General features: G+C 40.1%; 2 protein-coding genes across 2 annotated transcripts in view; one reads left to right on the forward strand and one right to left on the reverse strand.

Annotated features, from left to right (window-relative positions):
* Positions 1 to 1120: 1120 nt before the first annotated feature.
* Positions 1121 to 9743, forward strand: zgc:86609 (ER membrane protein complex subunit 3-like). The gene is made up of 9 exons (XM_046032956.1): positions 1121 to 1231; positions 2550 to 2757; positions 3371 to 3428; positions 4136 to 4229; positions 4472 to 4576; positions 5673 to 5754; positions 7511 to 7590; positions 8209 to 8291; positions 8424 to 9743. Exons 2-9 carry the CDS (start codon positions 2603 to 2605, stop codon positions 8550 to 8552), a joined length of 786 nt encoding a protein of 261 aa, XP_045888912.1. The 5' UTR covers positions 1121 to 1231; positions 2550 to 2602; the 3' UTR covers positions 8553 to 9743.
* Positions 9744 to 9970: 227 nt separating this feature from the next.
* Positions 9971 to 18996, reverse strand: part of LOC123958590 (ubiquitin carboxyl-terminal hydrolase 11-like) — a 27427-nt gene continuing 18401 nt past the window's right edge. The window contains exons 3-9 of the mRNA XM_046032038.1: positions 16657 to 17173; positions 15941 to 16011; positions 14543 to 14655; positions 14305 to 14454; positions 13103 to 13218; positions 12881 to 12969; positions 9971 to 11748 (exon numbers count right to left, since the gene is read on the reverse strand). Coding sequence (XP_045887994.1) covers positions 11584 to 11748; positions 12881 to 12969; positions 13103 to 13218; positions 14305 to 14454; positions 14543 to 14655; positions 15941 to 16011; positions 16657 to 17173 — 1221 coding nt within the window. The 3' untranslated portion in view covers positions 9971 to 11583. The remainder of the gene's footprint in view (positions 11749 to 12880; positions 12970 to 13102; positions 13219 to 14304; positions 14455 to 14542; positions 14656 to 15940; positions 16012 to 16656; positions 17174 to 18996) is intronic.

The raw sequence follows: 18996 nt of genomic DNA on the forward strand, positions 1-18996 counted from the left end.
AAAAGTTTGATTTTATTCATTTGAATCATGAACGACTCAGCACTTAATTTTTCTATCTAGATTTATTTTGTTGGCCGGAAAAAATATTTTACAAAATTGTACTCATATTTGTTGAAAAAATATTTTATCAGAATAGTTTTGAATGTTCTGCCTCAGATTTGTGAAGTCATGTTTGTTCTGACCATAAAGAAATGTTTAAACCCACAATTAACCATCTGGTTTCTTCAACTTTCACTCAGGAGCAAAAAATCAGCCTTTACACTTGAAAGAAATAACGATTTGACTTTTATCCTGATAATTATCGATATCGAACGGTTTGAAATTTTTTAATGTGATAAAATATTTGGCCAAATCAGAGATCAGATAAGATCTCGCAAAGCTGCACACAGTCAAAACACTGCTGTTCAATAAGTAGTTGTTTCAACACATAACATCCCCTGAAACCAAGGTTTGTGTTTGTTTGTTTGTTTTGAATTTCTGTTTGTGTACATTTTGTCGACATTTAGTATTTATGTCTGTTCGCTCTCTCACTGGTGAAGTCTACCAAAAACAACAAAGAAAAACATTCTTAAAACAAAAAGAAACACCCGGAATGAGATAAGCCTGAATGAACTTCCAGAATTTCTCACTATGAGAACACTTCTAAAATAAATGGGAAATATTTTCATCTCAGTTTCAATATTCTGTTTATATCACTTAGATTTCGCTGGGTAGAACCGGTGAATCGAATTAAACGTAACTTCTGCACTTTATTAGTAAGCAAATATTTAAAGAGTAGGTAATGCCCACACTTTTTCATAAGGAACATTCTCTAATATATAATTAATTCTCTAATGTCCATCAGGAAATCGACAAGATTTTAAGGCAGACCAAGTGTGCCAGCAAGAAAACCATAAAATTCCCCTGAAAGAAATAAATGTAAAAACATGTGAAAAACTTTTTTTTTTAATTAAAACCTATTTTTTTATTTAACGACTCATTTATATATTTTTATATGTATTTCTATATTGATTTAACATAACAGCTGTAAATTATATTATTATTCTACTTTTTAAACCACGCTTTGAATACTTTTATTACTTATTTATTTGAAGTCTGTTATTTTATCTTATTTTGTTAACTCTATCACATGGTCAGTGTTTCCGCTTGAACAGGAAGTGCTTCTCCGTCGTTTCGCCGAACTGCGTAACGTGTCTGTCGCGTTGCTAATTCTCAAAACTTTATAAATGTGGTAAGTTATTTTTAAACATTCAATATTCTCATCAGCTTTCAGCTTATAAATATATATATATATATATATAAAAAGCAGGAGTGGCATTGAAACAAACGGTTTGTAGAAGCAGTAACAAGGCTAACTAGCCGGCTAGAGGCTAGTTAGCCTCCGGTCTCATCGTTTAAACAGGGCTAATGCTAACGTTAGCTGCGTGTTGTTGTTAAATGAAGACCGGTCACATGTCGGTTGGATGTTTAAATAACGTCTCGGTTAGTTCGGTTGAAGCTTACGGTGTGTCCGGTTGTCGTGTTTTAGTTAGCTCAGCTTCAGGCCTTTTAGATGAGAGCCGTTTAAAGATGTGACCTTGTGTATTTACGAGCTGTAACCTGCCTCTCCAGCAAGGTGCCGTTAGATTCTAGCTTCTTTGAACGACTAGCGTTTTATTTAAAAGACAAACAAAGGCATTAAATCAAGATGTCACTGCTCATTTGCACAATTACACACCTGATACAGCTCATTAGGCAGATCAGGCAAAAAGTGTATTATCATCATCTTTTAGTTTCTATCCGCAGGTGTAGATTTATTTTATCTTAATCTCTGTGTGGTATTTTTTATTTATAGCTGCTGCAGTTTCCCTTTGGGATTGATAAAGTACTGTCAGTCTATCAGTGGAGTTTTAAAGCTATGAATAAATCTTTGAACAACCCTTTTGTAAACATCTATATAGTTTTATATTGTAAAGATCTGTGTCATTAAAAAATATTTAAACTTGATTTTCCAAGTTTGTTTGCTTTCAGTAAGGAAATATGTGATTTCAGGTTAGCTGGATAGGAAAGCGTTGTTCTAAATTGTGCAGCGGAGTGAAGGTTTTTAGAAATGACCTTTTAAAGTGTTTATTAAAGGAACAAGACCTAGCAGGGAACATGAATGTGTACTTTGAGACTGTAAATACTGCATGTCAGAGGAAAATCTTGCTGTTTTAACTTCTCTACACGTCTTTACACACATTAAATCCACATTAAATTGCGTTTTCTTTTCTTGATATTCTGGAAAGGCATTTTAAATTTCGCTAAATATGGTTGTAAACTTGGCTGCTGTTGTGAAGGAGTGTTTTTTCCACTACTACATGTACATAATGTAGAGTTAATAAACCGCATCTCAGCCCTGTTCATGTTTTAAATTAGTAGTTTCTAGTAGTACTGACTCTGCCTTTAGGAGCCCTGAACAATAAATTCATCTTAATCAGAGCAGAGTTTGTGATCTAAATTGAAATCAGTATCTATTTTTGGCACCTATATATGGCATGAAAATGGCAAGAGTGGTTTTCCTCTTTTAGAGCGTCGCCCTGTCTTGAGTTCCTGTCTGTGTTGGCTGGTCGAACAGAGAGCGATGGCCGGTCCAGAGCTCCTGCTGGACTCCAGCATTCGGATGTGGGTGGTCCTGCCCATCGTCTTTATCACCTTCTTCGTCGGGATCATCCGTCACTACGTCACCCAGCTGCTCCACAGCGACAAAAAGGTCGACCTGGAGCAGGTTTCTGACAGGTGAGACTGTGGTCGTCCCCTGGGTCGTCCCCTGGGTCGTCCCCTGGGTCGTCCCCTGGGTCGTCCCCTGGGCCCTTGCACCAACAAGCCAGTGACTCTGACGTTTGACCTGTTGTGATTTTTCAAATAGGGCTGCACAATTAATTGAATATTGATTGTGATCACGATTTTAGCTTCCCACAATTAAATGAACATGATTGACGGCCATATCGCCGTTTAAGTGCGTGCTCTGCTAACGGAAAACTTTAGTAGTTGGATTTGGTCGACTTTACGGGTAAAATGTTATTTATATTTTGCTTATAGGAGATGATGCACTTTAAGTCTTATTTTGATGCAAAGATTTGTACATGAGCAGAAATGCAGCACATCACGGATGTCAAAACAGTTGCCTGTTTATTTAATTTATTTAATTTTCTATTTGAAAGTGCAATAAAAATATGTTCAATGAATAATCGTGATCTCAATATAGATCAAAATAATTGTGCTTACTAATTTGGCCGTAAAGGTGCAGCCCTAATTTCTCATGTGAGTTCTCCTTTTGTTCTTATTGGGCTTCCCATGTTTCTGATTGTGCTGTCACATAACTGAGTGTTATGTTGGTGTTTGTGTTCAGCCAGGTGCTCCTGCGCAGCCGGATCCTCAGAGAGAATGGGAAGTACATTCCCCGACAGGTAAACTCATAAACTCATTGGGAAAACGGTAGAATTTATTGTGAGTTCAGACCCAAAACTGCACTGTAAATAAAAAAAAAAACTTGCTTATTGCTGTGTTGCGTCAGGTACCACTAAATCATGAAGTAAGATCCATGAAGTCCAGTTCGAGTAACAGATCCAAGAGTTGGAAGGTTTATTAGATGCCAAAATGCTGCAGAAGTTTATAAAACTCTCAGGCTGGATTTTACAAATGTGGAAAGTAATGGTCATTTTGTCATCCAGTAGAAATCTGTGATGGAGGTTAACATCTTTGACAGATGACGTTGTATTACGGCCCCCCGTGTTGGGGACCTCTGCTTTGCCAACACAGTGGTCTTACTATTATTTTGTTGTGTTTTTCTGTTTAAATTAAACCTGCACAGAAAGCACTAAGGTTTCAGCCGGGAAAACATGTGGAAGATTTTCTCTAAAAAGTACATTTTGACTTTTCATCATCCTGTAGCCAGGATAGACTTTAGATTTGAAATAATTAAACAGTTATTTTGATGTAAATTGCTGTTGTTATAAAGTCTTATTTTAAGGAATGGTTTGATGATGATTCAAGTTATGAGGGGATAAATTAGCTAAAAGTATGTAATCATAGACATTAAATAAATCTGACTTAAATAAAATCGTGTCTCTGTGACTTTGAGCTGTTGTGTGTAAACATGTTGTCACTGTTTCAGTCTTTCGCCATGAGGAAACATTACTTCAACAACGCAGAGACAGGCTTCTTCAAGAAGGTCAAGAGGAAGGTCGTCCCCAAGAACCCCATGACAGGTAGGTGTGTTTGTAATAGAGAGAGAACAAAGTTCATCTTGATCTCCAGGTCGGTATTTTTCGCTGGGTGGGGATGGTACAGTGGATAAGACACGTCCACCCACCCATCATCCATCCACCCGTCCGTCCGTCCACCCTACTGTGCTGCTGCTATACATAAAAAGGCAACAGAGCTGTGACTCTCTTGACTTCATCTGTGGGCGTCTAGATAAACAAATTAAACGGTGTGTGTTTTGTTTCAGACACCAGCATGTTGACAGACATGATGAAGGGAAACCTGACCAACGTCCTGCCCATGATTGTGATTGGCGGTTGGATCAACTGGGCTTTCTCCGGATTCGTCATAAGTGAGTTCTTCAGCTGTCCGTCATTAAATATTTAAAGTGCAACGTGGGTCTGTGTCTTTGTAATAAATTTGTCATCACTCAGTATTCCAGGTGTTCTTTAATGTTTTTTTGATCATCACAAACTCTTAGTTTCATTTTTCTTACCTTTTGAATTAATATTTTTGTATCGCTTCTGATGCAGAACATTCCCCATTTTATTTGTGTTATTAGTGTGAATAGTTATCTGCAGTAAATGCATTTCCAAAAATCTAAAGTTCCTGTCAAAGTCCGTAGTGAATACATGTGGGCGCAACTAGAGTTGAAAAACAAGATACTTAATGAATACTTAAATTAAAATACATTTATGTGAAAAGATAAGGCGAAGAAACTAAAATTACGGGTCATTTTCGATGTTGTACATCACAATATGGTGTAATATCAGGTAAAGGTAAAGTGTGTCACAACATCCCATTTTTAAATGTTGTGCTACGCAGACGTCCCGGCATTTTCTCTCCAGACGTAAAGCAAAAAGCTTATTCAATAAAAAAAATCTATTTTATTTATATAGCACACTTAAAACAACCAAGGTGCTTTACAGGTTATAACAACAATAAAACAGTAGCTGCACAGTAATTTGATGCAGACTCCAGAAAAAATAAAGCATAATATTTTCCCACATTGTTACGCCTGTGAGTGGAAAAACAAGTCTTTCTGAATCACTGTAAAGCATGGTAACGACTTGTCAATCACAGATAATCCCGCCCTAAAGCCTCCCCTGCTTCCTGGTCTCTGTTCCTCTAAATGGGACCATAATTTACTAAATGAACATCATGCTGTGTTGAAGAAGACTTGAAACTAGCGACTGAGACCAGAAACTCATCAGGAAAGTGTTTACTGAGGGAATAAATCAGCTGACAAGTAGAAACATTTTACTATCATTTCAGCTGGACGTCTTTTTGCAACCAGAGGAGTCTCCCCCTGCTGGCCGTTCAGTAGAATGCAGGTTTAATGGACTTCTGTGTTGACCTGAAGCTTCTGAGGGATGCATGCAGCAGTTGTTTTAAGCTCCTCCTGTTTGTTTGTTTGTTAATGATGTGTCTGTGTTGTTGTCGTGCAGCCAAGGTGCCGTTCCCTCTGACTCTGAGGTTCAAGCCGATGTTGCAGAGAGGGATAGACCTGCTGTCGCTGGACGCCTCCTGGTAAAAATGAAACCCCCACCGCTCCTCACCAGACGATGAACACAACACAGACGGCAGTACAAACATTTACCAACAAGTTTTCTCAAAATAATGACTCTCCATCTTTAATCCACAGCGTGTTTGTGTTATGAACTGAAGCCAAAATATTTCTTTGACATCAACAAGAAAACCAAACGACTATCCTGCCGTTGATAGGTTTATTTTCTACAGAGACCCAAAATGTAAATATGAAATGATCATAAAAACACATGCAGACATAATTTATGTAATTTTATGATCTAATTGCGATTTTTCTGCCAGATATTACGTTTCGTTTATTTTTTTATTGAAGTTTTGCTGAAGTTCAACATTCGCTGCCAGTCTGTTTTTGACAGAAGCCGCGTCAAGCAGCACAGAGCAGATGAACCGGGCAGGAGAGATTTTCAAAATAAAACACCCTTTGCAGACTCCCGATCGTACATCTACAATAAACACAGTTAAAACAGACAAAAGAAACCCTTTAACTACGTAGTCTGCTTAACCACGGTAGAAGCACAAAACTCAAGGACAACTGAACAAATAAGCAAAATCAGGCAGGCGAAACGCTTTTATTCTGAAATGCTCCATGTGGATATGTAACGTTAGCCTGCAGAAAGCAGAGCGGGCTCACAGAGCTGTTATCCGTAGTTAAAGCACACAAAATGAGCGTGTAGGCTAAACGCTCTGCTGCTAAAACACTTCAGTGTGAGTTGAACCATATTTTCCTCTAGTTTCGTTGGTTGTTGTAAAATGTACACGCCCTGTGCCCGCTCTGATTGGTGAGTAGGTAGTAGTATGAATTTGTAACTGCATGACTGTTTAAAACGGGTCAGATGTGCAAATGAACCTACATTTTAATCGCCGTCTTCACGATTAGCTATTCGCATTCTTTCAAATCACAATTTCAATTTTAAAACGATTAATCGTTCAGCCCCTAGATAGATAGATAGATAGAGATAGATAGATAGATATATATCGATATATAATCTATAAATAATCATAAAAGTGTAATTGCCTGTTCCACTGAACTGTGTATATACATACAGACAACAGCAAAGATGGGGAATAGGCTACTATCAAATGGTTTAATTTCAACCAGTATGAATATTACTTTCAAAAAAGTAAGCGAGAGGGAGACTCTGTCAGAAACAATGAAACCCAAAGGATACCGTAGTTAGTTCAACTATGAAAAACTGTCTTTTTTACCATGCCCGTAAATCTGAATGAATTATACTTTGCTGCTCATTGTTTTTCTCAAATGATCTGAACGAATTGTGGAGAACGTTTAAACATTTATATTGGTAAGCAGGATCTAAGCAGCTTAGAAGTAGCTCACGCGGGCTTCAGGAGGTTTTAAACATCCAGACAACTTCCATAAAAAAAACTGACCAGGCTTCTAATTGAGACCTGCATTTATTTGTCAAAACCAGGCCAGGAAAAGGACCAGGACTCTGCTTTTCATTGAAGTTTTGCAATTCGATTCGCACTGAATTTGCTTGATTCGACAAACGAAAACGTTGTGATAAGTGTCGCTACAGAATTAGTCATTTGGGAAAAATGGTGTAAAATTATATAGTTTTATTTTTAAAAAGAACAGTTTTGCTACAATTAAATAAAAATGACATAATTTCATAACGGTGGAGCTGAGTTTAAGTAACTGGATTGTTTCACACGGTCGTGCCTTCATGTTAGTTTTATTTATTTAACCTTGGTCACTTTGTGTCTCCACAACCTGCAGGGTGAGTTCGGCGTCCTGGTACTTCCTGAATGTGTTCGGGCTGAGGAGCATGTACAGCCTCATCCTGGGACAGGACAACGGTGAGTCCCTTTCTCATCTGTTTTTGTTTGTCAGTTTTGGATGTGCAGAGAAATCAGAATCGCATAGATTTGATTTTAATTCATGTGTAAGAACAAATAAAGTACAAATGTTGGATTCATCAAATGTTTTATTTCCAAAATGTTTGAGTGATTCACTCCTGATTCTGTAAGTTTCTCGTCGCTGTGCTGCTTCTGCAGATGCTTCAATAAATCGGATGTAGAAATGTTCGCGGCTGAAAGCTTTTTGCTGGTCGCACAGAGTTTACAATAGACGACAATGTTCTTTGCATCTTAGACTGTGACACAGAAATGGCAGCAGCTACGGTGGAGAGAACTTCTTCCTTTAGTGTTGACATGAACAACAGAAGGTCCGGTTCCGCTGAGCTGCCGCACAGTCGTGGATTTACGTCAAGGATGGGTCGTTCAGTAACTTAGTAACTAGTAATGATATTACTGTTTTAGAAAAGTAATTAGTTTCACTACTTAGTTACTGGGAAAAGTTATTTGTGTGTGTGTGTGTGTGTGTGTGTTCATATGTGTAGACGGTTATAAAGACGGTCCGGATGTGAAAGCTGCTCTGATTCAATTCACTGATTGAAGTTGGTTGTTACCTTCCAGCTGCTGATCAGTCCCGGGTCATGCAGGACCAGATGACGGGTGCCGCTATGGCGATGCCGCCGGACCCCAACAAGGCTTTTAAGGTGAGACATTAACGCAATCGATTTAAGATAGATCAGTTTTGATATTTGAGAATTTTAAATTGCGATTCTTTTCAGAAACGCATAACACACAAGATGCGTCGACTTGTTCCCTGTTTTGTTTTCTTGCTTCAGAGCGAGTGGGAGGCGCTGGAGATCGTAGAACACAAGTGGGCGTTGGAGAACGTGGAGGAGGAGCTGATGTCCAGAGACCTCAACTTTGGAACCTTCTTCAGCCAGGACATCAAGTCCACCATGTTCTAGAACAACGGGGGACCCGCGAGCTCTGGAACGTCCGTGAAAGGTTCCAGAACTCGGGTTCTGTGATGATCCTAAAGGTTCTGGAACACAGTATTCACAAAGTCTAGTCTGAATCGGGCAGTTTCTGCTTTTCCCGAGCCTCCGAAATCAAAAGGTGTGCGTAGTGCCTTCAAAGATATATTGTCCATCATGCTGTGGACTTCACAGAACTAAAGATCAAACGGTGCAATAATTCAGAGTCTTGGTCACTTCTGATTGTTAATAATAATTTATGAAACGGCAAGTTTGCGTTGAAAATTTGACCACAAATGTCTTCAATAAGTCCACCTAGAAGCTTTTTCCAGAGCTTTCCAACTTATCCACCTGGTCTTCATTAACAAATGAAGTTGTCATTTATGCCGTTTTTCCATTACCAGCTCGACTCGCCTCGACTCGTTTTCCATTGCAGATAGTACCTCTCTCAATGTAGCTGGTCGTCATAGCGACGCCACACACAGCTGTCTCTTGATTTAAGTTAAAACCTTCCTCAGAATGTAAAGACAGATAAGCGGTATGAAAAGCTTCCAGCTGTGTTTTCCTCTGCCGTCGTTGCTGCAGCGATCTGTGAGCGGGCGGCTGGAAGCAGGTACAGGTGCAACTTTTCAGCAATGGAAAAAAATCAAGAAAAGGCGAGTCAAGCTGGTACCGTGCGGTGGAAAAAGGGCTTAAGAGAGTTGGGTTTTTTATTTATAGTGAGCGTCGCTTGAGTTGACTTTTTTTGGTGGGACAATTTTCAAACGCTTGCCGTTTTTGTGTATTCAGTGTTCCAGAAGACAGATTCTCAAAACTAGTTTTTAAATAGTCTTCGCTTGAGGAGCAGACGAGTTCTGCGGTGGTTCCCGGGTGTTCCAGAGCACCGGGGAGGTTTTCTGTAAACCAGCAGATTCTGAGCCAGGCCCCCGGCGTCCTCAACGAATCCTCTCAGGAAGATGTTTCATTGCGGGCGCGATGCGGAGATCAGGAGGCAGCAGTTTAAAGACGCCCGGGACGTTTTGGGAAGACGGATCAGTCAAAAAGAGCTTTTTAAAACGACTGCAGGCGTTCTTGTCTTGGTCCTGCAGGACGGACACTCTGCATGTACTTTTCTACACTGTGGTTATCCAGATCGGCTTGAAGTGAGTGCAACTGTTTAATAAAAGGTGCCATCACAACTAACTGGATTTCTCTCGTTTGTATTGTGCAGTACTTGGACGCCCAGGTTGGCAGTCTCTCCGTAAGTGGGCGGTTTTCCCTAAAACCCGGTGTCGGCCAATCAAACGCGTGCAACTGCACATTCCTGGTAGATTCCTTTGTGACTCGAGCGCCGTGTTTGTACTGTTAACCTCGCAATCGGCACGACAGAAGCAACTGGGTGTGACAAAATGTAAGAAGTGGCTCTTGTCTCGTGGTGATAATAATCCTTTTATTAATATCAAAAGATTGAAAGTACAATAAAATATTTTCATCTGATATTTGACAGGGAAGACCAAAGAAAGAAAAATCGCCCCAAGCCTTCCCTCCTGCTCCACGAGGAACGGTGGTGATAATAATAATACATTTCTTACAATACAAAAATACTGTACACAGAGTCGGTTTAAAAATCAGTAAGAGCTCGCTCTGACCTCAAAGAGAAAACTTCGCCTGCGTCCATCTCTCCGAAGAAAATAAGAGAAATTAAACGGCGTTACTTGTCATAAAATTATTTATCTATACATATGAAAAATAAGCATCTCAATGTCCTGCACCCGTCGATCAACCATTCAAGAAACAAAAAAATAATAATCCTGTAGTCACGTGACAGCTGAAATTATTCCATTAAAAAAAATAAATAGAACAACAACCAAAATATACAAAGATTAATTTCTCGGCTACATACTCCTGATTACCCATAATCCCCTGCTCCTCGGTCCACTTTAAAGCGTTACTGAACTATAACTAGTCCGCTTTCATTTAAAAACATGAAACAGTTCGTTATCTTGTCTGCAGAAAGCTCAAGTTCATTTATAACATGCGAATTGCAGCTGGATTTTGAATTTGCACATTCAAAGTGACTCGGCCAAATGATCAGAAAGTAGCCGGGTTTAATGTTAAATTAACACATGGACCCTGGTGCGCCTGAACAATTATCGTTAATAAACTTTTACAGTGGTTAACGGGATTAAAAATTAGTTAAATTAGATTTATAAAGCTCAGGAGTTTATAAAAAAAATAAATACAAAACACACTATTCTGTCTTTAAATGATGAATTAATTCATTTTTTTAAGGCCTTTTTACAAGATGTGCTGCCTACAAATGAAATCCAACCCACAGAGCAGCAACCAGAGCTCTGATTGGCCGGATTACTGCCGACACAACAGATATGTCGGACCTAAACTTCATTTTAAGTGCTGCTGTGTCTTAACGAGTGCTGTATTTAAATTAAGTTAATCAATGAAGGGAAACTAAGTGTTAAAGCAAATCAATGGTGGAGAAAAGTCTAATTTAAGTCGTTCAAAATTTAGTTTTGGCATTAATTTATCATTTAAAGACAGAATAATGATATAAAATGATTAACTGGCAGGTTGAGTGATCTTTTAATGTATTTATTTACATGTAATAAATCAACAAACAGGTTTTTTTAAATGAATTATTGATTATAGTTAAACGCTGTAAAAGTCTGGTAATTGTTCTGTTGGCACACTCCAGGCTTCATAATCAAACACTGAGCAGATGTTTCCTCTCTGCGGCAGCTCAAAGATCAAATCAGCGGTCTAAAATCTGAGCGCCTGCTGCCAAACTACCCGAGTTTTCATCCCAAAACTCAACAGATGAGCTGAGGAGATTAAAGATGTAGCCTGCAGATGTGCTTTTGTTGTTTTTAGTAGCTGGGGTGGAAAATAAATCAGAAAGTTTAGGTGTTGTTGAAAGAAAATCCCAAAAAATAAAACTAAATGACAGAAGGAGAAAAGGCCCGTTGTTCTGATGAAGACGACAAATTACCGTGAAGTAGAATTAAACTCAATCTTGAGGGTTCGTTTAGTCTGTTTCCATAGTGGCGTAGGAGGCGGCGCCCTGCTCTGTGTCGTCGTCGTCCTCTTTGCAGGAAGTGATGTCGTTGGCGGGGCTTGTGTTGGGGGCGGGCAGGGTGGGTTTTCTGATCTTATCTTGTCGATGGTAGAACAAGACGTAGGCAGCGTTGGTCTGCGGGGCAGAAGACAAAGAATTACTTTAATGACTCAACAAATTAAATTAGCTATCACAGGAAAAACGGAGTAAATAAAATGTATGAATGTGTGGCCTCTTAAGGCCTCCGTAGAGCTGAAGTCAAAACAAGGAGAACAGCTGATTACAGCAGGTAATAAAGCTCGATAAACAAACGTTCCTGCGACGCTCAGGCGACACAGACGTGATGCTGCAGCTGATCTGCAGCATCACGTCGGCTGGAAATGTTTTAATAACCTTCCAAACTGTCGCAAATTTATTATTTGTGTTGCTTTCTCTGTGCTGGAGTTACTTTAAGAACTTGATGGTTTTATCCAGTTTGTTAAGTTTGTAACGAACCTCTCTTCATTATACTCACAAAAAAAAGCAGGTCAAGCACAGCCTGTAGTTCCAGTCAAATCTGATGTTCATTTATAAATATTACAAATGATGCCTGTGCATCGCTTTGTGCGGCGCGCAGCCTACGTCAGCCGGTTTATTTGCTTAACCTCCGCAGGTCTTTAGACCGCGGCTGAAGGATCCTTTTAGTTCCTTGAAAAGAGATCTGAGGGCTTCAAAGTCCCGGGTACTTTTGGTGGAAACGCGGCTTTAGTGTTTCTTAATTAAAACAGATACTGTGCGTAAGACATGGGAACAAGATGCACATTCCTGTCTCTTGTGCAGAGGTGGAAGGAGCACTAAAATATTTTACTTAAGTACAAGTTAGTTATAAAAATATAATCATGTAAAAATAAAAAATATAAAATAGTTGACCTCCTAAAATAACTTCTTTATAGTTATTATATTTATTTAAATTAAATTGCAGTCTTTTTTGATTTGCTGAGGGCACAAAGCCACATTTTAGTTCGTCTGACAGATACTTGGTGCAACACAATGTCAGAGACCTTTTATGTTATTATGAGAAGTTTTGTTTTTGCTTCAGTGGTATGTAGCGAAGTACAATACTTCTTACAAAACATACTTCAGCAAAAGTAAAATTACAGATTATAAAAACAAGTATACAAAAAAACCCACTCGATTACAGTAACGCGAGTTCCCATTCTGTTAATCTGACGCCTTCGCAGTGTTACAGAAATGTTTCAGAGCTTTAAGACATGAGTGTCATACTGACCACAATCTGGTCCTCTTGGGCGTAGGTCACCTTGCTGTCGTCAAAGTAATACCACTGACCGTTATCTTTGTTGCACGCGTAGCTGGTGTCTGAAAAACACACAGTAATGAAAGTTAAAGTCTAAACGAGTCATGTGACTGATGAAACCTTGAACATGACCTCTTTGGATCAGCGTTAGATCAGCTGACGAGGCTGAAAAATGAAACCTAAAAAGGGACCTACAATGTCCGTCTCTGAGTCCTCCGTAGTGATTTGACACAGCGATGAGGTCATAACGGCTCGGAGGCTCCCCATTGGACAGACTTTTCTTTAGGAGGCAGCCGGAGAAGTCCAGGTCTCTGCAACAGAACCACCACACATACAATTTAGTTTTCTGAGTGTCTCACACAGAGACTGATTATAAAACATGAAGGACGTGACGGCTCCCTGGTGGCTGGTTTTCATTTTTCTTACAAATTTGGTTGAAATTTGTTGTTTGATTCTATGAAAAGGGTGTTTCGCGGCATGATTGACAGCCGAGCCCTGCTCACAATAGAGAGCCTAAGCCCCTCCCCTTCTGCTGCACCACAATAGGACCTTATTTCAGAAAAAAAATAAATAAATTGTACAGTAGTCAACAGCGAGAGACAAGTAATGTTTTGATCCTGTTTGAATTGTGCCCTGAATTACAATATGAATTGATTATTTATCAATTTAAAATATATATTTGAAAGTCAATAAAGTCAGTTTATCATAAAACTGTTTAAGTATAATACATAATTACAAAGACCACAAACCCAAAAGTCATGTATGTGACGTCAGTGACTGAAGCTAAAGTCAAAGAGCTTCCATGTTTAGATGATGTGATGAAAGGCACGGCCAGTTTATTTATATAGTACCTATTTAAAGTGCTTTACAAACCCAAAGATACAAAGACGCTTTAAAAAATACCAAATAAAGTACATAATTAACAGGCAATAGATAATAAAAATCAAGATTAAGGTAATGGACATCTGTCTGTCAAAGTGCTAAACAAAGAAAATACAAAAATACTTAAGAAAAATAGATAAATTAAAATACTACTAAATACTCAAATAGTGATGAATTCATGGTAAATCACTGAAACGAGCTGACAGGCAGGTTAGCGACTTTATCCTGTCTTGTTTTAAAAGCCTCGCATCTTTAAATGATTTATCTTTCTCGGACACTTTAAAATGCTTCCACACTGCCGACACGTCAACATAATTGTTCGGTAAAACGTATTCGGTCTTTTGACTCATTAGGCCGAACACCGAAAGTGCTTTCCTTTTCTGCTATTTTCTATTTCAATTAATTTCGGTGGCCGAACATTCGGTGCTTCCCTAACGTTTCACTTTTGTGCAGTGGGAGGAAGTGCATCTTTATATGCAGGCCACAATCTGATGCTTGTGCGAGCGAGTGTGTACCGGAGGGGGAAGTCCACGATGCTGTCGAGTTTCTCTCTGGTGAACTTGGTGTAGGAGAACCTCTTGAGGTGGATGATGAGAACCTCCGGCAGAGACCAGAGGTCCAGCTTCTTAGTGGCCAGCTGGTGCTTTTTACACACCGGACAGTACCTGAAAACACACACATCATCATCGTCGTACACTTCTCTCCACTGTTATTCACCAGGAGAGAGTGTGAGTGAGTGTGTGCGAGTGTTACCATGGGTTCTCCTCCTCCAGTGTTTCCACGGTGGTGAACAGCTCGATGCACTCCTGCAGCTGAACCGTGGTCTGCTGCTGAGGAACCTCCATGCTGGCATGTTTCATGTACTTCTACAGCAGGAGGAGGAGGAACACGCGACATCTTTAGATTTCATTACAACAGAACCATCAAAAAAACCAACCATACTAACCTGCTAATGGATTAAAAATCAATCAATTTCTTTATTTGTCCCCGTAGGGAAATCACGTAGGCATTACATCACACGCCGCAGAGAGAAACATACTGGTAGACACACACTAATACACATAACACATCATTTCCCACGCCCTGCACCTTACTACCGATGGAAATTAGGCAGACCAAGCTGAGAATCCTGCCTCTATGTGCCTTAACTGTTTAAAAACGAAATTGCTTGAGGCACAAATGCAGATTTAGATCTATTTTCGCTAAACAGAGGGAGGCAATATCATCGCCCAGATGGCAGCAGTTTGTATGAAGGGGCGAGACGGTCCCTCGTCTCCCTCAATGGTTTTTGCCTTGTTCATCATTCTTTCCCTATAGATACCTTCCATACTTGGTAACTTGATCCCTAATAGTTTACTGGCCATACTTTTTCTGTAGCATAATCTGGCCATATATATATATATATATATATATAGTGAGGAAAATAAGTATTTGAACACCCTGCTATTTTGCAAGTTCTCCCACTTAGAAATCATGGAGGGGTCTGAAATTGTCATCGTAGGTGCATGTCCACTGTGAGAGACATAATCTATTGGAGAATCTTTGGAGGGAGCTCAAACTCCGTGTTTCTCAGCGACAGCCCACAAACCTGACTGATCTAGAGAAGATCTGTGTGGAGGAGTGGGCCAAAATCCCTCCTGCAGTGCAAACCTGGTGAAAAACTACAGGAAACGTTTGACCTCTGTAATTGCAAACAAAGGCTACTGTACCAAATATTAACATTGATTTTCTCAGGTGTTCAAATACTTCTTTGCAGCTGTATCATACAAATAAATAGTTAAAAAAATCCTACATTGTGATTTCTGGATTTTCTTTTTTAGATTATGTCTCTCACAGTGGACATGCACCTACGATGACAATTTCAGACCCCTCCATGATTTCTAAGTGGGAGAACTTGCAAAATAGCAGGGTGTTCAAATACTTATTTTCCTCACCTATTTCCTCATATATATATATATATATATATATATATATATATATATATATATATATATATATATATATATATATATATATATATACACACACATATATACACACACACACACACATATATACACACACACATACATACATACATACATATATATATATATATATATATATACACATACATATACACACACACAGTCGGTACATGTTCACACTGACCTCGGCCTCATTTTCATTGTAGAATCTCTTCTTCATTTCAGGGTCCCAGTCGATGGCCACGTAAGGCTGAGCTGCAGAGAGACAGAGAGGCAGTACTGCAGTTTGTACAAATTCAATGAAACGGAAACTTTCTCTCTAATACCATATTATACCGTCTGCTGACTCATTTGACCAGCAGCTTCTCAGCTCTCCGGCTCGTTGCATCTAATCTGCAGGTAACATAAATACACTGAACAAAATTATAAACGCAACACTTTTGTTTTTACCCCCATTCATCATGAGCTGAACTCAAAGATCTCAGACTTTCTCTATGTACACAAAAGGCCTGTTTCTCTCAAATATTGTTCACAAATCTGCCAGAATCTGTGTTAGTGAGCACTTCTCCTTTGCCGAGATAATCCAGATGCTGATCAGACAGCATGGGGATTGAACAGGTGTGCCTTAGGCTTATAATTTTGTTCAGTGTAGTTTCTCAGTTGTTTAAAATATCAACATTGTCGACTTTCAGCGAGTGAACCACAACCAGAGCATTATAATGCATCATGGAATCTGTTTTGTGGATTGTTTCACCTTGAGGACAATAAAGTTAAAGTTGAATAAATGGAGCAAAGGGAAAATGGTGGAATTAGAAATGTAAGGCTGGCCTCTGACTGACTGAATGTTAGAACAGTTCCTGCATTAAAGGGGGGACGTGGTTATAAAGATGAGGGTCTTACAGCTGAAGGACACGGCGCTCCCTCCCTCTCCCGTCCCTCTCTCAGTCGTCCCGTTGGAGTTGACCGCCTGGATGGTGAACAGACTCTTCCTCCTCTTTCGACGTGCCCTCCTCTTCGCCGGCTGCTCATTGGCTGGCAGATTCGGGGAACACGCCTCCTCCTGCTTGTCTTCTTCTTTTTCTTCTTCTGTGGTCTTGCAGTGCTGCTGCGGTCGCTCTGCTGGTGGTTGTGCGCCGGTGTCTTTACGGGGATTATCAGTGCTGTTGGAGGTTTCAGCGTTGGTGCTGCAGAGGGACTCGGTCTGGTTCTGGGACCCGTTCTCGGTCTCCGGGTCGCCGTGGTCCAGTGTCAGATGTGTGTGGTTGAGATTGGGGTGGGGCTCTGCTACAGCGTTGCCCCCTGATTGGCTGTCTGCAGATGTATCGCCGCAGCAGGGTTCTGTCTGAGAAGGCCCGGCTTTCTCACCATCCTCCTGCTCCTCATCTGAGAAAACAACACAGAGCCAATCAGAGCGCAGCTAAGCTTCAGTTGCTAATGAATAAAGTATTGTAATAAAGTGGCATCTTTAAAAGTCTTGTTTTGTCTGTTTGGGTTTATGTGATTATAAAAAAGTGTTTTGTTTAAAATTTGATTCTTACAAATGTTTCACCGCTGCAACAGTATTTTCAGTGTCGTATAAGGGGGAAAATCCACTGTTAGATGCATCACGACTCGGTAGTGGACGATTCTGAATCGATTCAGAAATGTGAAAAATCGATTTTTGAAAGTAAAATGATGACGTGATCTTGACGGAACGCAAGAGGTGGAACTCAGAAGTGCAATGTCATCACATTTCCATGTTTCCCCCATTTGTTTTATAAGTAAAAGATTTTGGAAGCACATTCATTAACAAGACGGTAGCTCTCCTGATGGATCATGCGTAGATCATGAATAGATTTCTATAGGCTGAACGAGTTACTTTCCTGATCAGAGAGGCTGCTGTCAGCTCATCCTGACCGATCCTGTCGGAGTGTCGGGAGATTCAAATAATCAGTGACGTCATGCTGCTGCACCTCGTGCGTAAATGTGCAAAGGGTCGTTCTTAATGGGGACACGATTCGTCCTATTTCACCCACCCGAGACAAAGACCCACATCACTAGAACAGAATCAGAATAATGCGTCCATTAAATATCAGTGAAAGTAACGCAAAAATAGTGGGAAGCATTACAATTACAAACTGTCGGCGCTGCCACTGTCTATTACTGCACTCCGGGAGAAATGTTGTCAAATTAGTTGGAAAAAGCGATCTCAGAAAGAAGCAGAAGGTTTTGCAGTTACATTATATATTTGAAGGTTGTATTCAGGCTGTTAAACAGACTCAGACTGAAGTGAAAAAAATGAAAGATAGAAGCTAAAGCCTGCCGATCACACAGTACAAGTGACAATATTAAGGATCAACAGTGTTCCTGTCCAGCTGGTCGGCCTCTGTTCATTATTACAGTCATTACAAAGCAGAACAGCAGGAATTTATTACGTTACACTCAGTAGGAAGTTAGCTAGCATGAGGAACAATCCACAGCCAACATGTTTCTGGATTTATTTTAGGTTTTAGACAGAGAACACATCGTCCTTCTCCTTTCAGCCTCTCTGGGTAGTTGCTGTAACTATTACAAGATGCCACCAGGAACAGCGTTTGACCAGATCTTAGAATAATACGGCCAGAAAAAGCTGGAAAACGACTCTTTTAGCATTAGAGTCAACGGAGCGCAGCCATGAACGTGTCGGACCTCAGTTAGAGCGAGACCGAGGCTGCGTTCGAAAAGTCTTTTTTCTGACTGAGTGAAGTGAACCGGAAGTATTTCAGTGGCAGCCATGATAAGAGCTGGTCGAACTCTCTAAAAGCTAAGGAAAGGAGCCTTAATGCTGCCTTTCATATCTCCTTTAGCGTACAGGTTTACATGGTTATATTTTTGTCATACTGCACATTGCTGCAGCTCCTCTTTTCACTCTGTGTTGAAGGCTTCGTTTTAGCTATGGAGTGATACATCTTGTCTCTAAATGATCTTTGTTGGGAGTTGCACATGCTCAGTTCCTAGTTAAGGACTACTAGCCAATCAGAAGCAGAGAAGGGCGGGTCAGCGAGAAGCCGGTAAACAGCTCGGGTTCAGCCGTACGTGTTGCCGACCAGCTCGGCAACATGGACTGGAGCGAGAGTTTCAGAGCGGTGAGTTATTAATCTGTATCCATAAAGTTTTAACTGAGCTCTGTCTCTACATCACAGGAACAACTTTATGTCCACTGACTGCCTGGAGGGTAGCTAGTGTTTGGAAGGGAGAGGAGAGCTGTGTGCTGCAGCTCGC

Source organism: Micropterus dolomieu, linkage group LG20 (assembly GCF_021292245.1).
Source record: "Micropterus dolomieu isolate WLL.071019.BEF.003 ecotype Adirondacks linkage group LG20, ASM2129224v1, whole genome shotgun sequence".
Classification (NCBI taxonomy): domain Eukaryota; kingdom Metazoa; phylum Chordata; class Actinopteri; order Centrarchiformes; family Centrarchidae; genus Micropterus; species Micropterus dolomieu.